The sequence below is a fragment of the Lutjanus erythropterus genome, chromosome 6 (genome assembly GCF_056507025.1).
Source record: "Lutjanus erythropterus isolate fLutEry1 chromosome 6, fLutEry1.hap2, whole genome shotgun sequence".
Taxonomy (NCBI): Eukaryota; Metazoa; Chordata; class Actinopteri; order Lutjaniformes; family Lutjanidae; genus Lutjanus; species Lutjanus erythropterus.
In genome coordinates this window covers 16487241-16509577 of record NC_139322.1, presented here as the reverse complement: position 1 = coordinate 16509577, position 22337 = coordinate 16487241, and the positions used below count along the sequence as shown (strand labels likewise).

Here is a 22337-nt window from a genome sequence, read left to right as displayed (position 1 = left end):
TGCACTGACTACGTTCACATTTGTTCATCCCAGTCTTCAGCACCACGTCAACACCTGCACCAAAGAGTAACCTTAACTCTTGACATGATCCCGCCCTAACGCAGCCTTGTGAAGGAGTCACGACGAGCCACGGTGACCTCGAATCACAATAAAAAAAATGCCTTCCCTTCTGTAGGTTTGAAATTCAAATTGGTTCTCATAACAACGGCTATACAGGAGGACGCGCAAACACACACAGCACCTAGGCACTCAGCCACATTCTGATATGTTTCCATGGCAATCCAGACTGGGATCACATTGCATGCCCTAGCATTTGTTCGGTGCTCACTTGTGTGGTGTTTGTGTTTTTTATCCCTAGTTAACATCTGAAAATAGAAACTAAGGCTTTACACGGGGGCATTGTGAGTCGAAATGATACACTAGGCCAGAAAATATTGCTACTGATTGCACACAGCTGGTGATAAGAATGCACAGCGCAGTAGGATGAGTTTACAAAAGCGGATGATGTTTATCTGCAAGATGCCTTTTTTTTTTTCCTCTTTCTTTCTTTCTTTTGTTTTGTTTTGGTAATGCTCAAAGTAAATCTTGATCTTTCTTTTCTTTCACTCTGTTCTCAGGTCAAGCAACCAAGAAAACATATGTGAGTTACAACAACCTCAGGATCTGATCTGCTTGAAAAATGAATGGTGTTTGTCCTTTTATCTGTGATTGAAAAGGGAGGGGAGCTCTAGAGGAGCAGAGAAAAGACAGACAGAGACAGAGCGAGCGCAGGCATCCCAGCACCACCTGCAGTACCTATGCACTCCAGGACTGTGGATAGCATCCAACCTTTCATCCAGACATGATACATGAGTCCTGACAGAGACTAGCACAGCTGTAGGCCAGTGTGTGGCTGGGTCGGCCTCACCAACCAAACTGTAGGTTTTAAAACTTGTGTCGTGGCCCCCTTCTCTCTCCGACAAGAGAACAACTTGCCTGCTAAAAGGGGTCACTGTGAACGAGGACAGTGGATCTGCTTTCAAGATATTTTCTTTTGAAATGTCATTAAAGCCATATTCTCTTGGGGTTCCCATTATCTGATTTTCTGTTTTGTATTGTTTCTAAGTGATTTTTTCTTCTGTGCCTCTTCTTCTTCTTGCAGTTGATTTGATTACCTTGAACAGCAAGCTCTGCCACATACAGTATTTTGTTTTACCGACTCAAATCAGTCCCAGATGATTATTATGTTAGAGTGATGGGCATTGTAAGTATATTTTTTTGTAAATATTTGAGAGTATTTTCATGTTTGGAGTACAAAAGTAGATATCCAGTCTTTGTTCAAAATCGGGTTTGGATGGTAATGAAAAAGCACCACAAAGTGTTCACTTTGCATGTGCCAATGTATGTCTGTTCTATTTGATGTAAACAACAACAAAAAAAGAAAAATAAATTCTGAAAATGATAATGAGCTTCAGCATCCTTCTGCAGTTTGTTTTCTTTACCAGAACTGAATGGTAACACTTTATAATGAGGGTACATGTATTATCATGAACTCATACATGACTTATTGCATTAAAAAGCATGAATTCATTCATGAAGTATCAGGAATGTACAAGAATTCACAATATAAGAACAAAATGTTAATTAATGCAACAACTACGGTATTTCAGTCATCATCATATTTGAGTTAACAAACATGTTCATGCCTTCTTCAGTGAGTCTGCAGGTAAAGGGACGGGTCAAAACACTGACCAGTGTATGGGCATGTATGGGCTCATGTATTCTGTCGAATTTTGACTGTATTCCAGTACTCATAATACAACACTATTTAGTATGTCAGACAAAGATTTAGTATGTCCCATTACCTAGTATGTCAAATGGAGCATGGAGCATGCCAAAAATACCAACATGTCTTAGTGCATCCGGTCACATTTTGCAGTATGCAAGCCAGCATGCTTTTCTGGCTATTCTGACCCACAATCCTTTGTGATGGTTGTTATAGCAAGAGGGTCAAAGTTCAAGGCACCATGCTATGAGGAAGTAGTATGTTCAAATTGTATGCATCCTGCATGAAACAGTACTTTGTAAGGGCAGCTGCAGTACATACTAAAAGTAAAAAGAAAAAGTATGCGATTTGGAATGCAGTGCAAGTGTTGTAATCATGATTAACAAAGCTTTACTTCTTCATGACTTCATGTTTGTGGCCCTTTAAATAAAGTGCTGATCTGTCTTTGCACTGATGAATGACATGATTAATGGTGCCACAATTGTCAAATCACACGTATTTACCATTTGTTCTGTATGCATATGAATCATTTTTTTCCCTAACTACATAATTGATAATTGAAATGTCTGACAAATTTTTTGAGTCCAAAATTCTGATCTAATTTGCATGTATTTTGCAGTCATTATGTATGACTTTATTTGAAAGGCCACAAACATGATGAAGTCATGAAGAAGTAATGCTGAGTTAATCTTGATTACAAATTCAACAGAATACATGAGCACTGCTGCAGCTGGTCAGGTTTTTTTTTACCCTGTTCCTTTTGGCCCCGAGGACTTACCTCTGAAAAAGACATGATCATTAATAACTCAGAAATTATGCTGATTAAAATACCTTCCAAGTTGCATTAATTAGCATATTGTTCATGCATTAGAGGGGAAATCTGTATTATATTTACTGTAACAAATCATAAAAACGACCACAATGTCATCTGATGTCAACGCTACAGCCAAGGTGTCCCCCTTTTGAAATTTCTTCTGGGCCATATTAACTGTTTTTGTTTGTCCAATTCATGTTAATTAGAGTCCAAATTAATGCTGAATGTTTGCTGAATGAGTTAGTATCTGTTTATGAGTCTGGCAGGCAGTGAGACAGACAGTCAGTGTGTATTTTCAGAGCGGTGGGGTTTTGTTTTCAGGATAACAGGATTAACTTTACATTGACAGACAACTGACAGTTATAAACAGCTGATCAACTTAAACTGTAGGACTCCTCTGCACTTGCCAATTTACATTGTGTACATCTTGCAGTCCTCCTGCAGAACTTCCTGGAGTCTGCAGAGGAGGGCGTGGGGGAAACAACTCACTTCAACCACAGATGATATATTAAATAGGATATGGCTCTGACTTGCTATTATTCAGTGCAGTACTCATTTTTGTGCATGCAATTGCTACATATTGCTCCATTAAGTAATGCATGTCATTCTGTTAATTCTTGGACACGCCTGATAGTTAATGAAGTACATGGATGAATTCATGTTTTTTTTCATTCATCAAGTCATGTATGAATTCATGATAATTCATGTACCTTTACTATAAATTGTTACCCACTAAACTTCATTACATGATGGAATATGGCTTTAATATGTTGTTGAATTGACCCCTCGCTGTATCTGCAAGCATGTTTGTTTTATATAGTTTCGTATTGGGTATATTATGCCTAATTATGGTGTGGGACGCAGTAATATCAGAGCAATCATGCAAGTATGTTGTGATGTCTGTCAAATTATGAACATGTAATAAAACCATTTTGTTATCTTTTATACAATTAAACCAGACAGGATATCATAGTTATTATTTCTGTGCATGTGTGTGTATGTGTGTGTTTGTGTTTCACATCAGGAGGAGAGAGTGTTTAAACTAATGTATGAATAAGTACAATTAATCATGGTGTTGTTTATGGGCTTTCTGTAAACCGATGGAAATGTCATGTGCTCATTTACTGTCTCACCCCTGTGACAGGGCGTGTTAGCGAGCTCACTGAACGGTGCTGTCATGCAGAGGAGATGAGACCCAGCGAGAAGAGAAGATGTCCACTAGCTGACTCCTTTACTCACCCTTTGCTCTTTCTGTCTCATCCGTTGTTTCTCTTCTCCCGCTGTTGCTCCTTCCAAGTCCCACCACCAATCCCCTACATGAATAATATAACATGTCAGATCAATTTGTCCTGCTGATGACCGGGCCTTTACGAGCTAACCACTCTTTATTTCTGCGCCTGCCTGCAAGCATAATGTTACTATTTTCAATATTGATTATTATATAAAAACATGAGTAGGCCATGCATGAGAGACTTCTGTTTCTTCACGCGGTAAGCATCTCCCTCCAGGCTGTTACATGGGCAAATGATATACGACCAAGAGATGCTGATTCCTCTTTTTTTTTTTTTGTCTGTGTGTTTGTGTGTGTGAGACAGAAAGAGAGGGAGGGAAAGAGAGGGAATGAGATCCTTACCCACACACAGGTTTTCTGTTGTTTCTCTTTCCATTTGTCTGGCATCTCTCTCAGCTCCTGTGGGACCAGATGGTCTTTACTTCTCATACGCACAGTCTGTCATTTTCTGTTGCACACAGCCAAGAAAAATCCCACTTATGCCCAATTAAGACTAGCCTCTCCCCCACCAAATTAATTGCGTGTGTCAGTGTCTGTGTGCAAGTAATCAGTAGGGGCTGAACAGAGTTTAGATTTGCAGCTCAGCAAAAAAAGAATTACTAAAACAGCAAATAGCATTTTGGATCTTGACTTTTAAGAGACGTGTTATTTGATATGCAGAAACCATTGAAAAATCGAAACATGGCCATGTACAGGAACGTTTTTTTTTATCTACCTAAAATAGTGTGAAGGATGGTTTACTTCAGCTGCAAACTCTCAAGGCTCCTACGCAAGAGCCCACCTGCTCAGTATGCACCTGTTCTGTAGGCAGCAGTTTCCTTGGAGAATCAAGTAGGGAAAACATCAAAGGGAGGAAACTAATCATGGTGGACTGAAGGTACACTCTTTCAGGATGACTTAAATGTTTCAAACTCTAAGGACTATAAGTCACAGGCTCTTAATGCGTGGGACTTTTTGAAGTTGAACAATTTTATATATATATACAGTTTTATAGACTGGGTTGCACAAATAAATATTAATCTAAGAACTAGAGAAACTAGGTTTAAAATGACTAAATCCATATTTATAATTAAGCAGAGCTCTGTTGCACAAGTAAAAACTAATCTCTGTTAAGCAAATTCAAGTTTAATCAATAAGGAGATGGTTGGTTACCAAAATTAAAATTAATAAATAGATAATAAATTGGACTACTGTCAGAATCTAGCAAGTATGGTTACCTAGGTTGCAAACATATTGTTTGCAAACATACTGTTTGCAACCTAGATTTAAAAAAAAAAATAAAACAAAATGTTAAGATTGAACTTCAAACATATATTGTTTGTTTGCACCTAGATAAAAATTTAACAAACTATTACATTGTTATTGTTTGCTAGCTAGATAAAAACTGCATAAAACATTGCATTGCAAGCTAACTATATTGTTACATACATATTGTTTGCTAACTCTGTAAAAAGAAGAATGTTAGATTGTTTGCTATCTAGTTAAAAACTTCATAAAACATTGCATTGCAAGCTAACTAAAAAAAATAAATAAAACTACTTCTTTTGTTAGCTAACATGTTAAGGCATTTAACAGCTTCATAGCTAGCTAAAAATGCAACAAACTATTACATTGTTTGCTGACTAGCTAAAAACTTAAACTATTACATTGTTCACTAGCTTGATAAAAAGAAAATTAAATTTAGTTTGCTAGCTATCTAAAAAGTCAACAAAACAGCATTGTTTACAAGCTAGACAAAAACTTAGTTAGCCTGGCTAGTCTACTCATGATGGCTCAGCAGAGAATTTTAATTTTTTCTCCTTTGAGAAAAATCTGTTAGCTGAATTAATTAAGCAATGTGGCCAAATAGTAGAAGATTAAAAAAAAAATAAAAAACACAATAACAAAAAAGAGACAACCTGGCAGCAACAGGCAGACTGTTTTAATGGCTCAACCAGAGTGAAAAAAAAGAAGAGACACATCATAAAACTCATTTGGGTTGATTCTGTACCTTACATTTCTTCAAGGAACTTGCGTGAACTTGAATCCTGTCATTTAAAGTTAAACCATGATTTAATTGGGTTTAAAAATTAATCCTTGTTGGTGCAATCCAGCCATAGTCTTTCAAAAACGTGTACAGTGTTCTACTTATAAAGTTGTCAAAACCGTAAAAGAATTACACGTCTGCATGACCCAATTTGGATGACAAGGTAACACGACTGCTGTATGAAACATACATTTCAGCGTGCGCCTCATGTGACGTGTAGAAGTCCCGGCACTAAAACCTCAGGCTTTCTTCTATCAGAGTTTTCATGTCACTTTTGTCCGGCTCTGCCTTTGAAGAAAGCCTTCCTTATCTTGTCAGAACTCCTGATGCGCTCTTTCACAGACAATTTACTGATGCTGAGTCTAGATTAGCTCTGTTTCATGGCTCCTGGGCCCTGGGCTCTCCTATCTCTCCATAAATGTCCAATTATCCAACTCCAGCCAGAGTGAAACCTTATCTGCTTCCCGTCAGTAACCAACTGAGGCCTGATATAACGTGGGGTGGATAAAGACACTCCTCACTATTCTTATTCTATCCCCTGCTGCATCGTGTACTCAAAACCTCCTTATGATGCTTTTTGTTTACCAGCATCTGTCTTCTGCCTTTGTAGAAACCAGGCCAGCCACTGTTACCAGCACGCAGCGACACTAAGATTTTATAATTAGTGGTACAGTAAGATAGCCATTGGTTAGACATGAATCACAACATCCGCATCTCCTCATAGGCACTAATTATCATCTGGAGGAAGATCACGAGTAAATTTTTTGAGCAGGCTCCAGAACTGAAATGTTTGTTTTACTACAAGCGATCCAAGAAAAAGATACACTGCCTCTCTTTTCCTAAGTGAATAAATTAGTTTGGGGTCAGTGAGTGCCATTTTCATATCTGTGGGTCCATAGACTCGCTTTGCTTAGGCTGCACAGTGTGTGTGTGTGTGTGTGTGCACGCGCTTGTGTGTGTGTGTGTGTGTGTGTTTGCCACAGCGTTATTGCATTTTTAATCAGCGGAAGAGACCAGGCATCATTCTCATCACATTAGTGTCTCCTAGTATTTATTCCTCTCTCCCTCACCACTTTTACTCCTGGGGGGGAGTTGGGTGGGTGGAGAGAATACATTTGAAATTTGCTCATTTGACAGTCGTTAGAGATATGGATTCTGACAGTACACAATTAGCTCAGTCACCTCCTTTATCTTCACTCATCTTTGGCTGGGGGATTTGGTTTGTACGTGTTGCCTCCACTCTAATGACTGCTATGCCCCTCTCTCTCTCTCTCTCTCTCTCTCTCTCTCTCTCTCTCTCTTTCTCGCCGTCTTCGCTTCCCTTCTCTCTCCCCGATATCCAAACTTCTAATTCCATCTATCCCCCAGTTAATGATTATTTGAAAATTACATATCTGACTTCATGGATTTAATTGACTGCTGTGTTATTAAGACGGCTGAGTGAGACGAATGCTCTTCAGAATTCGCAGCTGAGTAGGTGCGCTAATCTGCTGCTTTCCCCCAATTTCCCCTGTCAGAAAAATGCATTCACGGAGAAAAGAAGCACAGAGTGCTGGCATACATCTCGTGAATATGTTGCATATTTGTTGTCATTTGGCTGCGTGAAACATGCAGCTCACTTCTAGATGCTTGTATAACACCAATTCTTGAGAATTAAAAAAACTTTGTGGAACAGTTCACCCCAAAATCAAAAATATTTTTCCCCTGGCGTGTAGTCCTGTTTATCCATCTGGATTTTTTCTTGAGTTTTGGAGGTAACAGCTGTAGAGATGTCTGCCTTCTCTCCAGTGTAATGGGACTAAATGGCACTCGATTTGTGGTGCTAAAAAGTGCCAAAAAATACATTTGAAAAATTCAAAACCAGTGTCTCTTTCCAAAAATCATGACCCGATTACTCAAGATGATCCACAGGCCATGTTGTGAGCAGTTTTACATGGGAACTATTTTCTTTCTGCAGTAGACTCTACCAGAACTACTTTCTACTCTCTTTCTACCAGAAAGTGCCTTATAGTCCCATTATATTGGAGAGAAGGCAGACATCCCTAAGGACCTCCGTCTCACTTCCTGGTTAAAAAAGGGCAGGAACACTGGTCAACTCGTAAACTTTCTATTTTTAAACAAATTCATTAAATAATGTTTCTATCAATGGGTCTCAACCATAACGAGTCAACTGTGCAGAACTTAAATAAGAATTATGGTTTAAAAAGTGTATTTAGATTAACATTATGACATTTTGTCAACTCCATCAGATTTTCCTTCTGATGTCGACATTCATAGGAAAACTGACTCCAAAAGGGTTCTCTCTAAAGGGCTGGGGTTCTACCTGGACCAGTTGTTTCTGAAGAACCCTTTTTTTGAATAAAGGGTTTGTCAAAGGTTCTTTGTAAAACTAAGGGTTCCCTTAACAACCATATTCAGCCAAAGAACACTTTTTGGAAGAACGAGTTTTTGAAAATTCATCAAATCCTTGAAGAAGTTTTTCCTCAAGGGTTCCTTGTACCATAAAGTAAAACGGTTAAATTTGGTAGAACCCCTTGAGTGTGTTCTCGATAAAACCTTTGGAATATCAGAAGGTTATAGGTAGAACTCCCTGGGTGGGTTCTGGTTAGCAACCTTAGAGGGTATAACGGTTCTGGATACAACCCCCAGAGAGGCCTCTGGGTCTAACCATTACACCATAGATGGGTTCTCAGTGGAACCTCTGGGTGAAACCTTTCACAGACGGTTGTAGGTATAAGCCTTTATGTTTGCTTCTAGGTAGAACTTTTACAAGGTTCCAGTAAGAACCTTTATAAAATATTCTATCAGGAACTGAAAAGGGTTCTCCTATGGGGACAAGCCAAAGAACCCTTTATGGTTCTAGCTAGTGCTTTTGTTTCTGATTGTTTTAATAAAACAAATTTTAACCTGTTACAAGATTTAATAGCCAAGAGTTTGATCTTTTAAAATATATTTATTCCAACATACTTGAAAACTAAAAATCAAAACCACTTCAAACTACAGTTCTGTCCCAGTTCTCAAGAACGAGTTAGTTGCACATTTTTGTCATTGAATCGCAGCTCAGGTTCACCGCGCAATGAAAAAGCCAATAGCATTTAAACCACAGCAGATCATCTGTGGCTTAAACAGGAGTTGACAGAGATAAGTGCTGCCTGGCTGTGAAATTTAACTAGAGAGCTAAGCCCTTGATTTCAAGGAGCATGGCATAAACAATGCATTTCCACATCCCACACAGATCACTGTTATTTCAAAGAAAAGTAAACGCCTAAAGAGAAACAAAATACTGAAATGGAAATGGGTAGTTGAGGGTGAGTGATAGAAATCCACATCAAACAAAAGATGAAATGGAACTGAAAAATCCAAAAGGTACGGAGAGTAAATCACATACCACCCTCGTTTGTGCTTGTTTGGGAGTAGATTAGTAGAAACAGCTGTCTGGTGTTGTGCTTTTATTTAGTCTTTCTTCTTAAAACTGATCCTAATTCAAGCACATAAATCCTCCACATGAATCCACCTTTAAAAGCTTAAAAGCTATGAGTTTTTGCTTTGGGCATCGTGTGAGGAGAAGTGTGCAGTCAAATGATTATAAATCAATTCAGAGTGTGAATTATAGTCTCACCACGCAAACTACATCGCTGAGGATTGTGTGTCTCATTTTTCAGTTGGCGGTGGAGTGTGGAGCACTCTCCATTTGATTAAACTCTACCCAAAGGCTGCATCAATTATGTATCTTCACAATGGAGTTAATGGACTGCAATAACAGTTGAAGATGACTTGACTAAATTTCCACATGACATGGCAAGAATAATCTCACTTCGGTAATGTAACCCTCCTGAACAGCTTGTCTGAAATGATAAAAGATCAGGTCTGCTTCTAGCTTATTAAATAAAAATCACATTTCCCTTTGTTAATTTCACTGCTAATCGGTAAAACATTATGCTCCCTGACAGATCCCGAGTGTAAAATGTAACACCTGTCCTCATGTGTCCACAGACGCTCTCTGCCACGCGAGAGGCAGTTTATGTCCCTCAATGTGTACGCAACAAACATATAAACACGACACCTTTGTTTTTGAGTTGAGTTGAGTTGAGTAAAAAATATAAGAATTATTCTGTGCACACAAAAAAGTGTATTTCTCTCAAATTTTGAGCACAAATTTATTCAAATCTGTGTTAGTGGCCAAGATAATCTATCCACCTGTCAGTTGTGGTATACAGTGTTTGCACCGACGTCACAGTTTGGTAACTTGGATGTGTGGCCATTTTGGAGATACTGGGATGCAAACATCAGAATGGATTACACACTAAATATTCAATTCAAGCCAACCTTAGGAATTCAAAACCAGTAAAAGTTCAGTAAAATGAGTGGAAGTTGCTGAAACTTGCAGAAAAGGTCTGGTCTTGGACTGAATATGTAAATCTACACTGTAAATCATCCCATGTAATAATATCTGCAAACCATCCTGTGAATGTTGCTGCCTTTATGGCTGCATCCATGCAAATATCCATTTTCACAAGACATTATTTCTGTTTATTCTCTTGGTATAATGCTACACATCATGTGTGTATTACAACATTTGTGCATTTTTTCTGTACAACTATCCATATATATATGTACAAGGGTGTGTGTAGTTTGTGTGTATAGTTTATCTAATTCATTAATTTTATATTTTATTCTATTTTTAATTTCATTTCGTATTCTATTTACAACTCATTGTTTTTTCCAGCTGTACTTTCCGTCCTTGAGCTGCTGTAGTGAGTGAATTTGTCTGGAGTGGGATCAATAAAGTTTTTTTTTTATCTCATCTTATCTTACCTTGGTCAGCAAGAAAGGACTCAATATTTTGAGAAACTGAGGTTAATAGTTAGTGGAGATCCATACAAGTGTCTTGAGGCGAAAAAACCAACAGGTTTGCCTTCTATTTCCTGTCTCGACATAGTGAACTGTCTGGTTCGTTCACAAGGCTCACACACAGCTGAAGACCTTAAATATGAGCGTTTGGAAGCTACAACCATGTGGTGTGTGGATGTTAGAGAGACACAGCTCATCACATCTGTATTGGAAAAGCCAAAGTAGGTGATGAACTGATCTTAACACTTTAGAAATTTAATTTAACTTCTAAGACTTTAAGAATTCCATGTCTGGTAGTGTGTTAGCACAACTTTTTCGATCAAAATGTTGATCTGTCATAATCATAGAAACAATTAAGTTGTCCTGCTTCAACCGATCGATGGGAAATTTGTTTTTTATTAGTTTAGTTAACCAGAATTGACCATTTTAGGTGACAAATGCTGCCTTCAAATGGAATTGAGTAAGAATTTTGTAATTATGGCATGGGAAGTTGTGTACATGACTCGTGAACTCAGAGCTTTCAGAAGATTTCCACTTACGAGGTTGTGAATACTACAAGAAGGTGGTGTTCACATGAACTCTTCTCTTGAACTCGGTAAACACGAGCAGTGGTGAGATCTGATGTCTTGTTTACATTTAGTATCTCCAAAATGGCCGATCTCCGGTTTGAAGACTAATCATGCTAATTAAACAGCATGATTGGCCTGAATTGCTGCAGGTATGAGCACGCCATCGGACGCTTCTTTCAGGTAGCATCATGGCATCTGCTACCTGCATTCCCGGGAAACAACAACAACCTCTGAGATACCAACATACACACTGAAAATGGCAAATTATCGCCTGGGTTGCAAACGATACAAGTGTAAACGAGCTGGAAGCTGTTACATTTTCTTTTGAAGTGATTTTTAGACACGTTAATGCCAAGGCTCACCTCCCCACATGTTCCACCAAAACAAATTTTGTGGTTTAGAGAAATACAAACAAGTCAGGGTGTTTTTTTTGTCCCCAAATGGCAGGATGATAATCTGTGGAGGCAGATCTTTCTCCACTGTTGAGCGCTGTGGAGATTGGTTTGGGTACGTGAGACTACAGCACAGGTGTGTTTTGGACTGGTTAAAACAAAAATGAGGCACTGAACTGTTGCTTTTTCACACTGGGCTACATTTTTTTCCCCCAGGAGGGCCAATTCATGACCTGCCACACTCTTTCTCTGATTGGCTTGCCCTCATATTCTTATCCTAACCCTAACCAATCACGTCTCTACCCAATCAGAGGCAGAGAAGGGCAGGATTTGGATCTGTAGTCTTATGTGAAATAGCCATAATTCAGTGCTTAATATTCTTTTTCAAGATACAACTGCACATTTTAGAGAGACTTTTTATTGTGACTAGTCTAAGACACACCTGTGTAATAATCATGCTGTTAAATCAGCTTCTCTATGTTCACTAATACCGATTTCTTTTTAAAAAAAATGTGGTAAAAATGAGAGAAATAATCCTTCTGTGTGCACTGAAGAAGTCTCAGAACTTTTACTAGAATTTTTACTAGAGCAAAACCAAAAGTGTTGCGTTTACATTTTTGTTGAGTGTACCTGTGTGGGGTTTGTGTGTGTGTCTCAGCTCAGCTTGCAATCCTTCTACCTTGTGATCCAGCTTCTGTAATTCTGGTCTCTGGGGTTTTGATCCCATGAGTGGAGCCACACAGAGAACAGAAGGGGCCCGCCAAGCCCCAACTACACACTCACTGACCCATCTGGTCATCGGGCCAGCAGGGAGCACGCAGGACGCAGAGACCAAAGCTCTGCACAAACATCCTGCGCTAACACGAGGCTGGCAGATCACACGACGCCTGTAAAAGGTAGAAACGATGCACAGCCACCACATACTGAGCGAGCCTCATGTTTTATTTTGCGATGTTGTGTGTTGTCTGACAGAGGGCAAAGACTTTCCCCGCTAAACGCGCACCACTGGGAGGAATATGCTGTATAGAGCATGAAGTGACAGCGATCCTGCTGCTGTGTTGTGTATAATTTAGAGCAAAAAAAAAAAACAAAAAAAAAAACAACATGTTGATTCAGCTGTGATCTTTGCAAGTCAGGCGGAGGCTGCTGCGACATAACATTAGAGAGCAGGGGAGGGTTTTAACCTGACCTCACTGCTGCTGTTTCTCCTCCGCACTTAAATGCACAGTCATGTAAATGTTTCTAATAACCTCTCATATGTCAAGTGTCTGCCCGGTGCCCTCGGCCCCTGCAGCGAGCCTCGGCTTAAAATGCTGCGCACACCATTAACTCTCGTGCAAGCAGCCAGTACAAGGCAGCATCTGTCAGTTTTTCTCCCCCCCTAGTTGGTTATGAAACCCCTCCCAAACTTCCTCCTCTTAGCTTTGTCATACCTCTAAAATAAAAAAAAAAAATCCACAGCAGCATCCAGGCGGATGGGCTCCTTCCATGACTGAAGACGGGGATTTCCACACCAGCTCTGGGATGGATCCAATTTATGAGATAAGAAGCAAAATGCAATTAGTCTACACTTTCTAAATCTGTGACCGAATTATGGCGTCTCACAGTTGTTATAACTTATCTCACTTTCTAATTATGAGTGTGACTTAAAGAGAGAGCTGACACATTTTATTATCTGAGGGAATTAAGTGCGGATCGCTCCTTTGCTGATGCACAGCTTAATAAATAGCAAACATCAGTAGATACACCCCCCTGATTCACATGCAGCATTACGGTAACTCTCCTGGATGGTAATGAATTTAAATAAACTCAAATATCTTATAAGAGGCTCTTGTTGCCTATACACGCAGCATCTGATAAATGATAATTGCAGTTGTGTATTTTGTTTACCACAGCTTAAGGCTACTTGTTATTTGTCTACAAAAGATATTATGATCCCATGCAAAGGTTTTTAATCAGCCCTGCCACTGCCTCTGTGTGATGCTACTGCCATCTACTGATCCTGCAGCAGAGATCTCTGTGTTCTCTCTGTTTGTTCCTCACAGAACCCTGCATTCTCACTCCTCTGTCTCAAAATGTAAGATCTGTACAACCAGTACCGACAGATGACAAAATATACTTGAATAGGCTTCCTGTTCAGCGATCAGGGCGAGCAGGCTCATTGTGACAGAGTTACAAAGCATTCAAATGAACTTACCTCGTTCATTCACGAGATGGCGCTGCGGTCATTGCTGGTGACAGGACAAGATGCAGCCTGAGATTTAGGTGAGGGCTTCACTTCATCATCATCGTTTCCAATACTGCAGGAGAATGGCTGCCAAATATGTCACTTCCTGCCATAACAAAAGAAAAAAACAGTTGGACACAGACAGAAATTTATAAATATATATTACAGCACCATGTTCTGCTTACCACCACCACCTCATCATTTGTTTGTTTGGTTTTTTCTCTGTTTTTAGTAGATTTGTGGTTGTCTTGTCCTTATAGAGATATCCCTGTAGGGATAAGACAACCATTACATAGTACTATACAGCAGTGTTTCCCAAATCTTTTTTCTGAGGACCCATTTTTTAAAAATGACAAACTACTGTAACCCATTTCAACTTATCAATAAATCTTCACAAGAGTTCATTTGTGCATAAATATTTCCCGACCATTTTTACTGCCATTTCCACTTATGTTATCTTGATGCATGTTATTAAAAAACACACACACGTTTAATACTTTATGAATGAGAAACAAATGCATTTAGGCTGAGTTAACAGAGCTTCTCATTGTTTTCCTTTCATCAGAAACACTGCAGGACATTTTAGTCTGTGTCGTAAATAAGACAAAATAAGGCTAACCACTTTATCGATATAAATCTTAAATTTACAGAATTTACCCTAACCCTAATTTACGGATTTGAAGACCAAAATAAAATCTCCACTGACCCACCAGTGGGTCACGACCCAGTCTTAAATGACAGCTATATATTAGGTTATAGGTCAGGGATCCTTATCTTGCTTTGCCCCGGGGCCACTTTTGCAAATGGACAGGAGGCCAATTAGTAAACAAACATTAATAATATTTGTCAGATAAAAAATGAATAGATATTAAAAAGTGTAGAGCATCTTTCTTTGAACTATTTTTGGTTTTAAATGAATTTATTTATCATAAGTCGGATATTTTATTTCACTGAATAGTTGCATCTGCAGTTTAACTGTAAATGCTTTATTTTGAAAGACAAAAAAAATACTTTTGAAAGAGTTTATACAACATTAAACAAAGCTGGAGCCTCCTCCATCAAGCAATCACTGAAATGTTGGAGTGATTCATAAACATAAACTGCTTCCAACAGGGACAGAATGAATAGCATTTTAATCTCCTTTAGTGTGTGTAGGCTGAAATGCAACTTCCAAAGCAACAGCCAAGGGACATTATTGAAATTTATGAACTGGTAAACACGCCAAAAAAAAAAAAAAAAAAAGAAAAGAAACAAACAAACAAAAAATCCCAATGTGAATGATTATTTTCATTGCGGCTTAGAAAACGGTTGGAGGGCCACCTGGCACCCTATCACAGGCCCAGTTTGGCCCCCAGGCCTTGAGTTGAGTATCACTGCTATATGTAGTGCTGTGTATACCACAGAATTAATATTTCTTTATTCATCCTTATTCTGATTGTTGTAATCACACTGCAGTTTTACTTGATTTGACTGAATATTCTGACTGCTTCTATTACTCATACTGTATATTTTATTTAATAATTTCGTCATCTATTTTATGAGTCATTGCTATAGCTGCATATTTAAAACAATCTTCCCCAATTTGCCCAGGTTAAAAAATGTCTTGTCTGATGTCCACACAAAGGGTTCACTTCTTCCCACACTCAACCAGACATGGAGTTGGATGCAGTGCAGTGGACGTGCAAAAGCAAATTCTAAGTCTGTTCTAATTGGGTCAAAATGACCCAGTGGGATTGTTTTCTTGCAGTGTCTTTGAGATGAAAAGAGTTTTACTAAAAAGCTGAAATGTTATGTTCATCATTGCCAATTTATGTTGATTAGTGCCAGCTTGGCAATCACAAAAATTTAATATAGAAGTGGTATTTAAATTTATGTTAAACAGTGAAAACATTTACATGGATTCGTGCCAATTTATGTTGTTTTGTAAACAAGTACACTAATATAGACAATTAATTTCAAGTATTTCAGGAAAAAACAAAGTGGTACCAAGATTCGGTTAAACACATTTCGACCACTTGGATCTCTTAGAACTTTTTGTTTTATAAGTTAAAAAAAAAAACTAAAACACATTTTTGGAAGGATCATATTTAGACAAAATTTTCCATTCATACAAATCCTTAAGACTTAATATTAAGGACAGAAAAGAGTTTGTTAATGTCGGGTAAAATGCCTGGACTATAACTTAGTGAAAGTATTAAAGTATGTTAAAGAAAAACAAACACAAAGCAGCTATCACACTTACCGAACCTCCTGCGTGCACTTATAAAACCTACAACAGAGAGAAAAATCTACATTTATTCAATTACTTATGTCTAATGATGTGATATTATTACTCACAGTTGAAACTTACCTCCTGATGACAGACTAAGGACCTGCAGGGTTCATCAAACACGACACAACAGTCACGATTAAAACTGGCTTTCTGGATCATTTTTAAGTAGCTCGTAGGCCAAAAAAAATGCTGATTAACAGTTAGCCAGCAGGACGCAGGAAGTACACTCAATAAAAATAAACGCAGCTCTTTTCTTTCTCGCCATCTGAAGTGAAAAACTATGGTACAGAGATGTTGATTAAATCGCATGATTATTGCACAGGTGTGACTCTGACTGCATGGTTACAAAAAATACGACTAAAATGTGCAGTTTTATTTAACAAAAATCCATTTATCAGGCACTGAACTACGGCTCTTTCACACAGGGCTACACATACGAAACGGCTCTGCTGGACACCTGTGGCTTTGTGTTGTGAGATAAAAACCGCACATTTTAGGTTGTCCTTTTATTGTGACCAGTCCAAGACACACCTGTGCAATTAGCATACTGTTTAATCAGCATCTCTTTATGCAACACCTGTCAGGTGGGTGGATTAGCTGGGCAAAATATGTGCCCACTAACACAAACAAATAAACACATTTATGCCCATGATTTGAGAGTTTCTTAGTGCTTTTATTTTAACTTGTGAAAAATGGGAACAAAGAAAAGTGTCGCGTTTAGAGTTTTATTGAGTGTAGTTAGCCTAAAAGCTTAGCTGCTAACTAGCAAGACGTAGGAAGTACGGTAGTTAGGTAGCTCCCTGAACTGAGAAAAGAGAGAAATATATACAATAGTTAATCAGTTAGCTAATGTCAAGATGCTGTTTTGGTTGGTGTCAGTGTTTTACTGATAAAAGTCTTTGGACTACATTTGAAATTTTGTTATTTAGGGCCAATAAAATATTGGATATTTGGCTTGTACCAGAACAACATCACCAAAACATTTTGGCTTAAAATGGTCCCATTTGGCAGTTGTGTTTGGTTGTAAAGTTTATAATATTTTCTATATTTTTACACACAAAAAGTTAACATTTTTTAAGGATTAAAAGGATTCTCCTGATTTATGCCATTTTTTTTTTTTTTTGCCCTTTTCATTATCACATGTTACTGACATGCTACAGCTACACCAAACAAGGCTTCCTGGAAAGAAGAATTTCCATTTCTTAAGGTAAGTTTTACGGGAAAGGGACATCCATTTAGCAAAATCTGCTGTGTCAGTTTAGTTTTAGGTGCTGGACAAAAAATAAATGAACGAAAACTGATGAATATTAGTTTATGCCAGAGATTTATGTAAGTTCACATCAGAGCATTATTTCCTGAGAATTAAATATAAAACTAAAAGCTTTTAGCATAAAAAAAATGCTGTTGCAGAGAACTTATTATTTTATTATTCTCATTCTTTAAACCTCACCAGACTGCAGGAAACAAAGTCTCCAAAACAGATTTTTGGCTTTCAAAATCTTTGAGGTCTCAAGGTTGGCAAGTATGAGTGGCCCTAATATGAGATGACAATACCATAAATTCAAGTTTGGGATCCCTGCAGTAAGACAAACTCTGGCTGTAGAGATAGTTTTTTCTGTACAGGCAAATTCTGCATATGGTCTTATTATGCAGAACATGTATATGGATTGCTTATAATACAATATGAAATATATACCCCCTTGCTTCCCTGACAATTACCCTTCATCATTATGATGTTTTTTTTATCATTGTGCTTTCAGCCTAATGGGAAACAGAGTGCCACATTTCTTGGGCTTTGGGCATCTAATGAGGCCTATTACTGAGTTGTCCACATCATGTGATGCTGCCCACCATCATACTCTTTCTGCTGTTTCCTCAGCTAAGTGGGAGATCACCTTACCGCCTCCTCAAGCACTATGGTGCATACAAAGACTGATTAGTTTTCCCCCTTTTTTTTAATCAAAAGAAAAGTTTGTGTCAATAATACTGTGCAGTGGAAATAATTACCCTCCTGTTTGCAATGAGAGTTTGTCCTGGCATGGCTACAAGCCTAATTAGAATTTGTTATGACCCCAGGAATTATAAACACGCTCACAAAACACCCGTTTTGATTAGTGCTCTGCCAGGGTCTGAAATAACAAAGGTACAGCAGGTGTTCTATAAACACTGAGTGTGGATATGTAGAAAATCTGTGAAGCAATTTCAAACAATTATAAAGCACAGCATTTGTATTCATCTGTATTTTAACTTGCATACTATAATTCCAGAAATTAAAAGTCATGTAATGGATGAAGCTGGTGGTTTTGTGGCACAGAGTTGCAAAACATCCACAGCAGCAGGTTTTCAAGTGCAGTGCATCAGACATCAACAACTGAAAGGTCAGTCCTTCCTATAGGTTTTCATGAGGTTATACATTTTTCATCACATACATTAACTTTCATTCCCAATACATTATTAATGAGTGCTCGAGGGAGGTTGATGAAGTGAGAGATTGGAAGAGCATAAAATAGCCTCAACTCCACTTTTTGATACACCCTCATTACCTACTACTGGCTGCCGTTATCGATTACATCGAGTCCATTTGTAGATTTCAAATACTCAACTGCTTTGAAGCAGCTAGATCAGCCTTTATGGAAAGTATTAATAGAAAGCATATCCAAGCAAGAGTCAGCATGCTTTAGAAAACTACAGCAGGTTGTGTACCTTTGCAAGAAAGCTGAAAGTCCTACACAACTTTAGCTGTGATACCTTAAAAGTAGCAATTAAATTAAAGGTCATTTGACGCATTTTACCAAACAAGAACCAGTTTGAACAAATCCCTCGTAAAGCTTGCAGTATGTTGCTGCAAGAAAAAGGCATACATAGTGTTTGTAATCACAACTGTCATGTGCTCCCAGAATAAAATATCCTACAACTGCATATTCTGTATGTGCTCCCTGTGTACCAGAGATGTCAGACTGAGACAGCCAGAGGTGATCATTCCTACAGTTTGTGGATGCTATATTGTTCTGTATGGCAAACTTTATAATGACAACTGCCTGGGAGGCATGGATCACATTTTTCAAACATTAGAATTCTGATTATTCAGCCTCAATTGGTTTTGTAGGGCTGGGCAACATATATATTTCTGATTTTAATTTTTTTAAAGGCTGCATTTGATTCAAGTGATGTCAGTTTCTAACCTTAGCAGACTGTTCTAGTTGTACTATTATTTTCCTTTACCCACTTAGTAATTTTATCCACATTTCTGATAATTATTTATCAAAAATGTCAAGCAAATTATGTTAGGCAAAGTTTTGTCTGTATCCCTCAGCCCTAATTATCTGATAATAAAACATCCAAAAACAGTGAAGAACACTCATCACAAGTTCTGAGTCGAAGGTGGTGTCATCAAATGTGTTGTGTTATTCCACCATCAGTCCAAAACGCGAAGATCAAGATTTAATTAACTATCATGTAAAACAAGGAAAAACAGCAAATTTTGTCAAAGTGCGGCCCATGGGCCAATAGCAGCTCTTAGAATCATTTTGTGCAGCCCACAAACACGACATGAAATGAATGCATTATATTTTAATTATTCCTTTTAAATGCTTTAGCTTTTAATAGCCCCCCATTTAATACACTACTCTGCAATTGTGTAAAACTGCACCTCTTAACAAGCATGTGTCAGGTTACAAATGACAATTTGTAGAAAATATGGTTGCATGGCAACTAGTGGCACCTCGTGAGTGTCACAGGAATTATGTTCTGTCATCAGTACTAGTGCTGTCAGCTAAAGTTAGTGATTTCGATGGACAACTTGACACTTTAATGGAGCCACCATGGGAAAAAAAAAAGTCTGTATGGTTGAGAAGCGGTTTCAGGAAAAACAGATCAACTCTAACTTCTCTGGACCTCATGGATGAGATCAAGTGCTCTGCCTTATATGCAAACAAGTGAATTCAGTGCTCAAGAAACTTTATGTTTAACGCCATCATGAGACCAATCACAAATCCTCTTGACAAGTTCATGTTTTTTCCTGTGTAAATTACCTGTGTAAATTATAGGCTGGCTCCCCAAATTGGCACTCAGCCATCAAAACTTTCAGAACCCCTCATCCAGACCCATCAAATGTTTGGCATTTGTGCTTGAAAAATGGTTATATAAAACGGTTATAAAATAGTTGCAGATTATTTATCTGTCCATCAACTTATCAAATAGTTGCTAATTGTTGCAGCTCTATTACATTTTAGTTTGTTTTTACAGCTGGAGAAATCAAAAGTTCTACTTAAGTGTCTAAATAAGTAGTTCATGTTGTGCTTCATTCCTGTCAGGTGGAATTATTGTGTAATATTACAAAGTACTGTATATATTGTACTGCACACTATGTAAACATGTCAATAAAAATGTTAAACCGTGTCTGTTATTTATGCAGCAAAGGGTGAAATGTCAGTGTTTCTGTCTGTGTTTAGTATTATTTATTTAATCACACAGTCGGTGTTTATATGAAACATAACCTTTAAGTCCAGGGTCACTGTAAGCGAGTCAGCCGCCCACAGCTTGAAGGATGTTGGCTAATTGATAAAAGATCATTACATTCAATTTGTAATTTAAACCAACTCATAATTACCAATTATGTGTTATTGTAAGTAAGATGTGAGACTGAGCAAATGAGCAAAGCCAGGCAGATAACATAATTAAAGCACTGGCAATAAAAAAAACAAGTTATTTTTGCAGTAATTGATGGTTTAGAAAATGAGTCTAAAGACCATCAGTGATTCTGTATGAGTTTAGATGGTAATTTAACATTAATACTTGTGTTTTAGGGTTTGAATGCTCTTTAAAAAAGTAGAAATGGAAGAAAATATTCAGTACCATGATTAATTCCTCACATAACTTTTCCCTAAACATACATTATTGATACAACGCAGTTCAATGAATTCTTTCCAGGACTATGCCAGAACAAATCAAAATGTCTTGTAACTTTCACAAAATGTGTTCATATGTCAAGGCAGCATGGGTCTACAACCTTTCACCAACCACTGGAACTGTTTTTGACCCCTCCCAAATAAGCCATCATTACACAAGCTCTACACTTAAAGAATCTGAGAACAGATATTCGTCATGGTTATTGATATTTCTCCAAGAGATGTAGGAGCACAGAGCCAAAAAAAAGGAAAAACTGCCCACCTAAATGCCAGAGAACGGGAGCACTTCTCTTAAAATATAACACTGTCTCACAGGGGCTGCCTGCTGTGAGTTTGGTTTATTACAACAAAGAGTGTATAGCTCATTTTAAAGCCAAAACCAGCCAACCAGTGGACCCTATTATTGTACGCTTCTATAAACTGTCAAGACTGTGATAACATACTGTAAAGCAAGGCTACGAAAAGGCCACAGGTCTTTGCTATTATATACTGTGGAATCTTACATTTCATAAAGACATAAATCTGGAAAGCAACATGGGGTACAAGATATTTCAAACTTATTTAACTTTCAGAAATACTAACCCTAGCATAGCTCATAGTTTGCACTTTATTCTCACACTTGTAATAAAACCCACTGCAGCTTTTGCATCTGATTTTGACCACGTAAATATAATGTACTGTATATTATCAACACACAATGAAGTTGCTGTGTATTATCTGGGAAGCTGTTGTCAGCCCTTTAATACACCTCTACACACTTACATATATTAAGAATCAACCAATATATTTTTTTCTCGTTTCTTTTAAGGCCAATGTGATTTTCAATAATCAATGAGAGAGATAACCAATTTACATTTGCAATAAAAATGAAAATCTTTGTGTCAAAAATTTAAAAATCACCACTTTCTTTTACTTTATACTTCCACTTCACAACATTTTGGAGGAAAATACTGTACTTTTTACTCCACTGGGGAATATTTATTTGATATCCTCAATTACTTTGCAGATTCAGATTACTAAAGCAAAATATAAATGAACTATTATGAAGTATTGTTATATATTAAAGAAGCCTAATTAACAATCAGATAATGCTGTGGGAAGGACACTGAGCAGGATTAGAGTGGACAGCTTAATTTATTCAAGTAATTTTTCCTTTCACAAGCTTACTGTGCCATGAATGTAAACCATGTGTCATGTCATGGCCCACACAACTGCATCTTTGT

At 37.8% G+C, this 22337-nt stretch overlaps 1 protein-coding gene across 1 annotated transcript in view; it reads left to right on the top strand.

Moving 5' to 3' along the window:
• The window catches only part of LOC146325094 (metabotropic glutamate receptor 7-like), a 106880-nt gene extending 105433 nt beyond the window's left edge, over positions 1-1447 (top strand). Inside the window, exon 10 of the mRNA XM_084720900.1 lies at positions 618-1447. Coding sequence (XP_084577026.1) covers positions 618-667 — 50 coding nt within the window. The 3' untranslated portion in view covers positions 668-1447. The remainder of the gene's footprint in view (positions 1-617) is intronic.
• The last annotated feature ends 20890 nt before the right edge of the window (positions 1448-22337 follow it).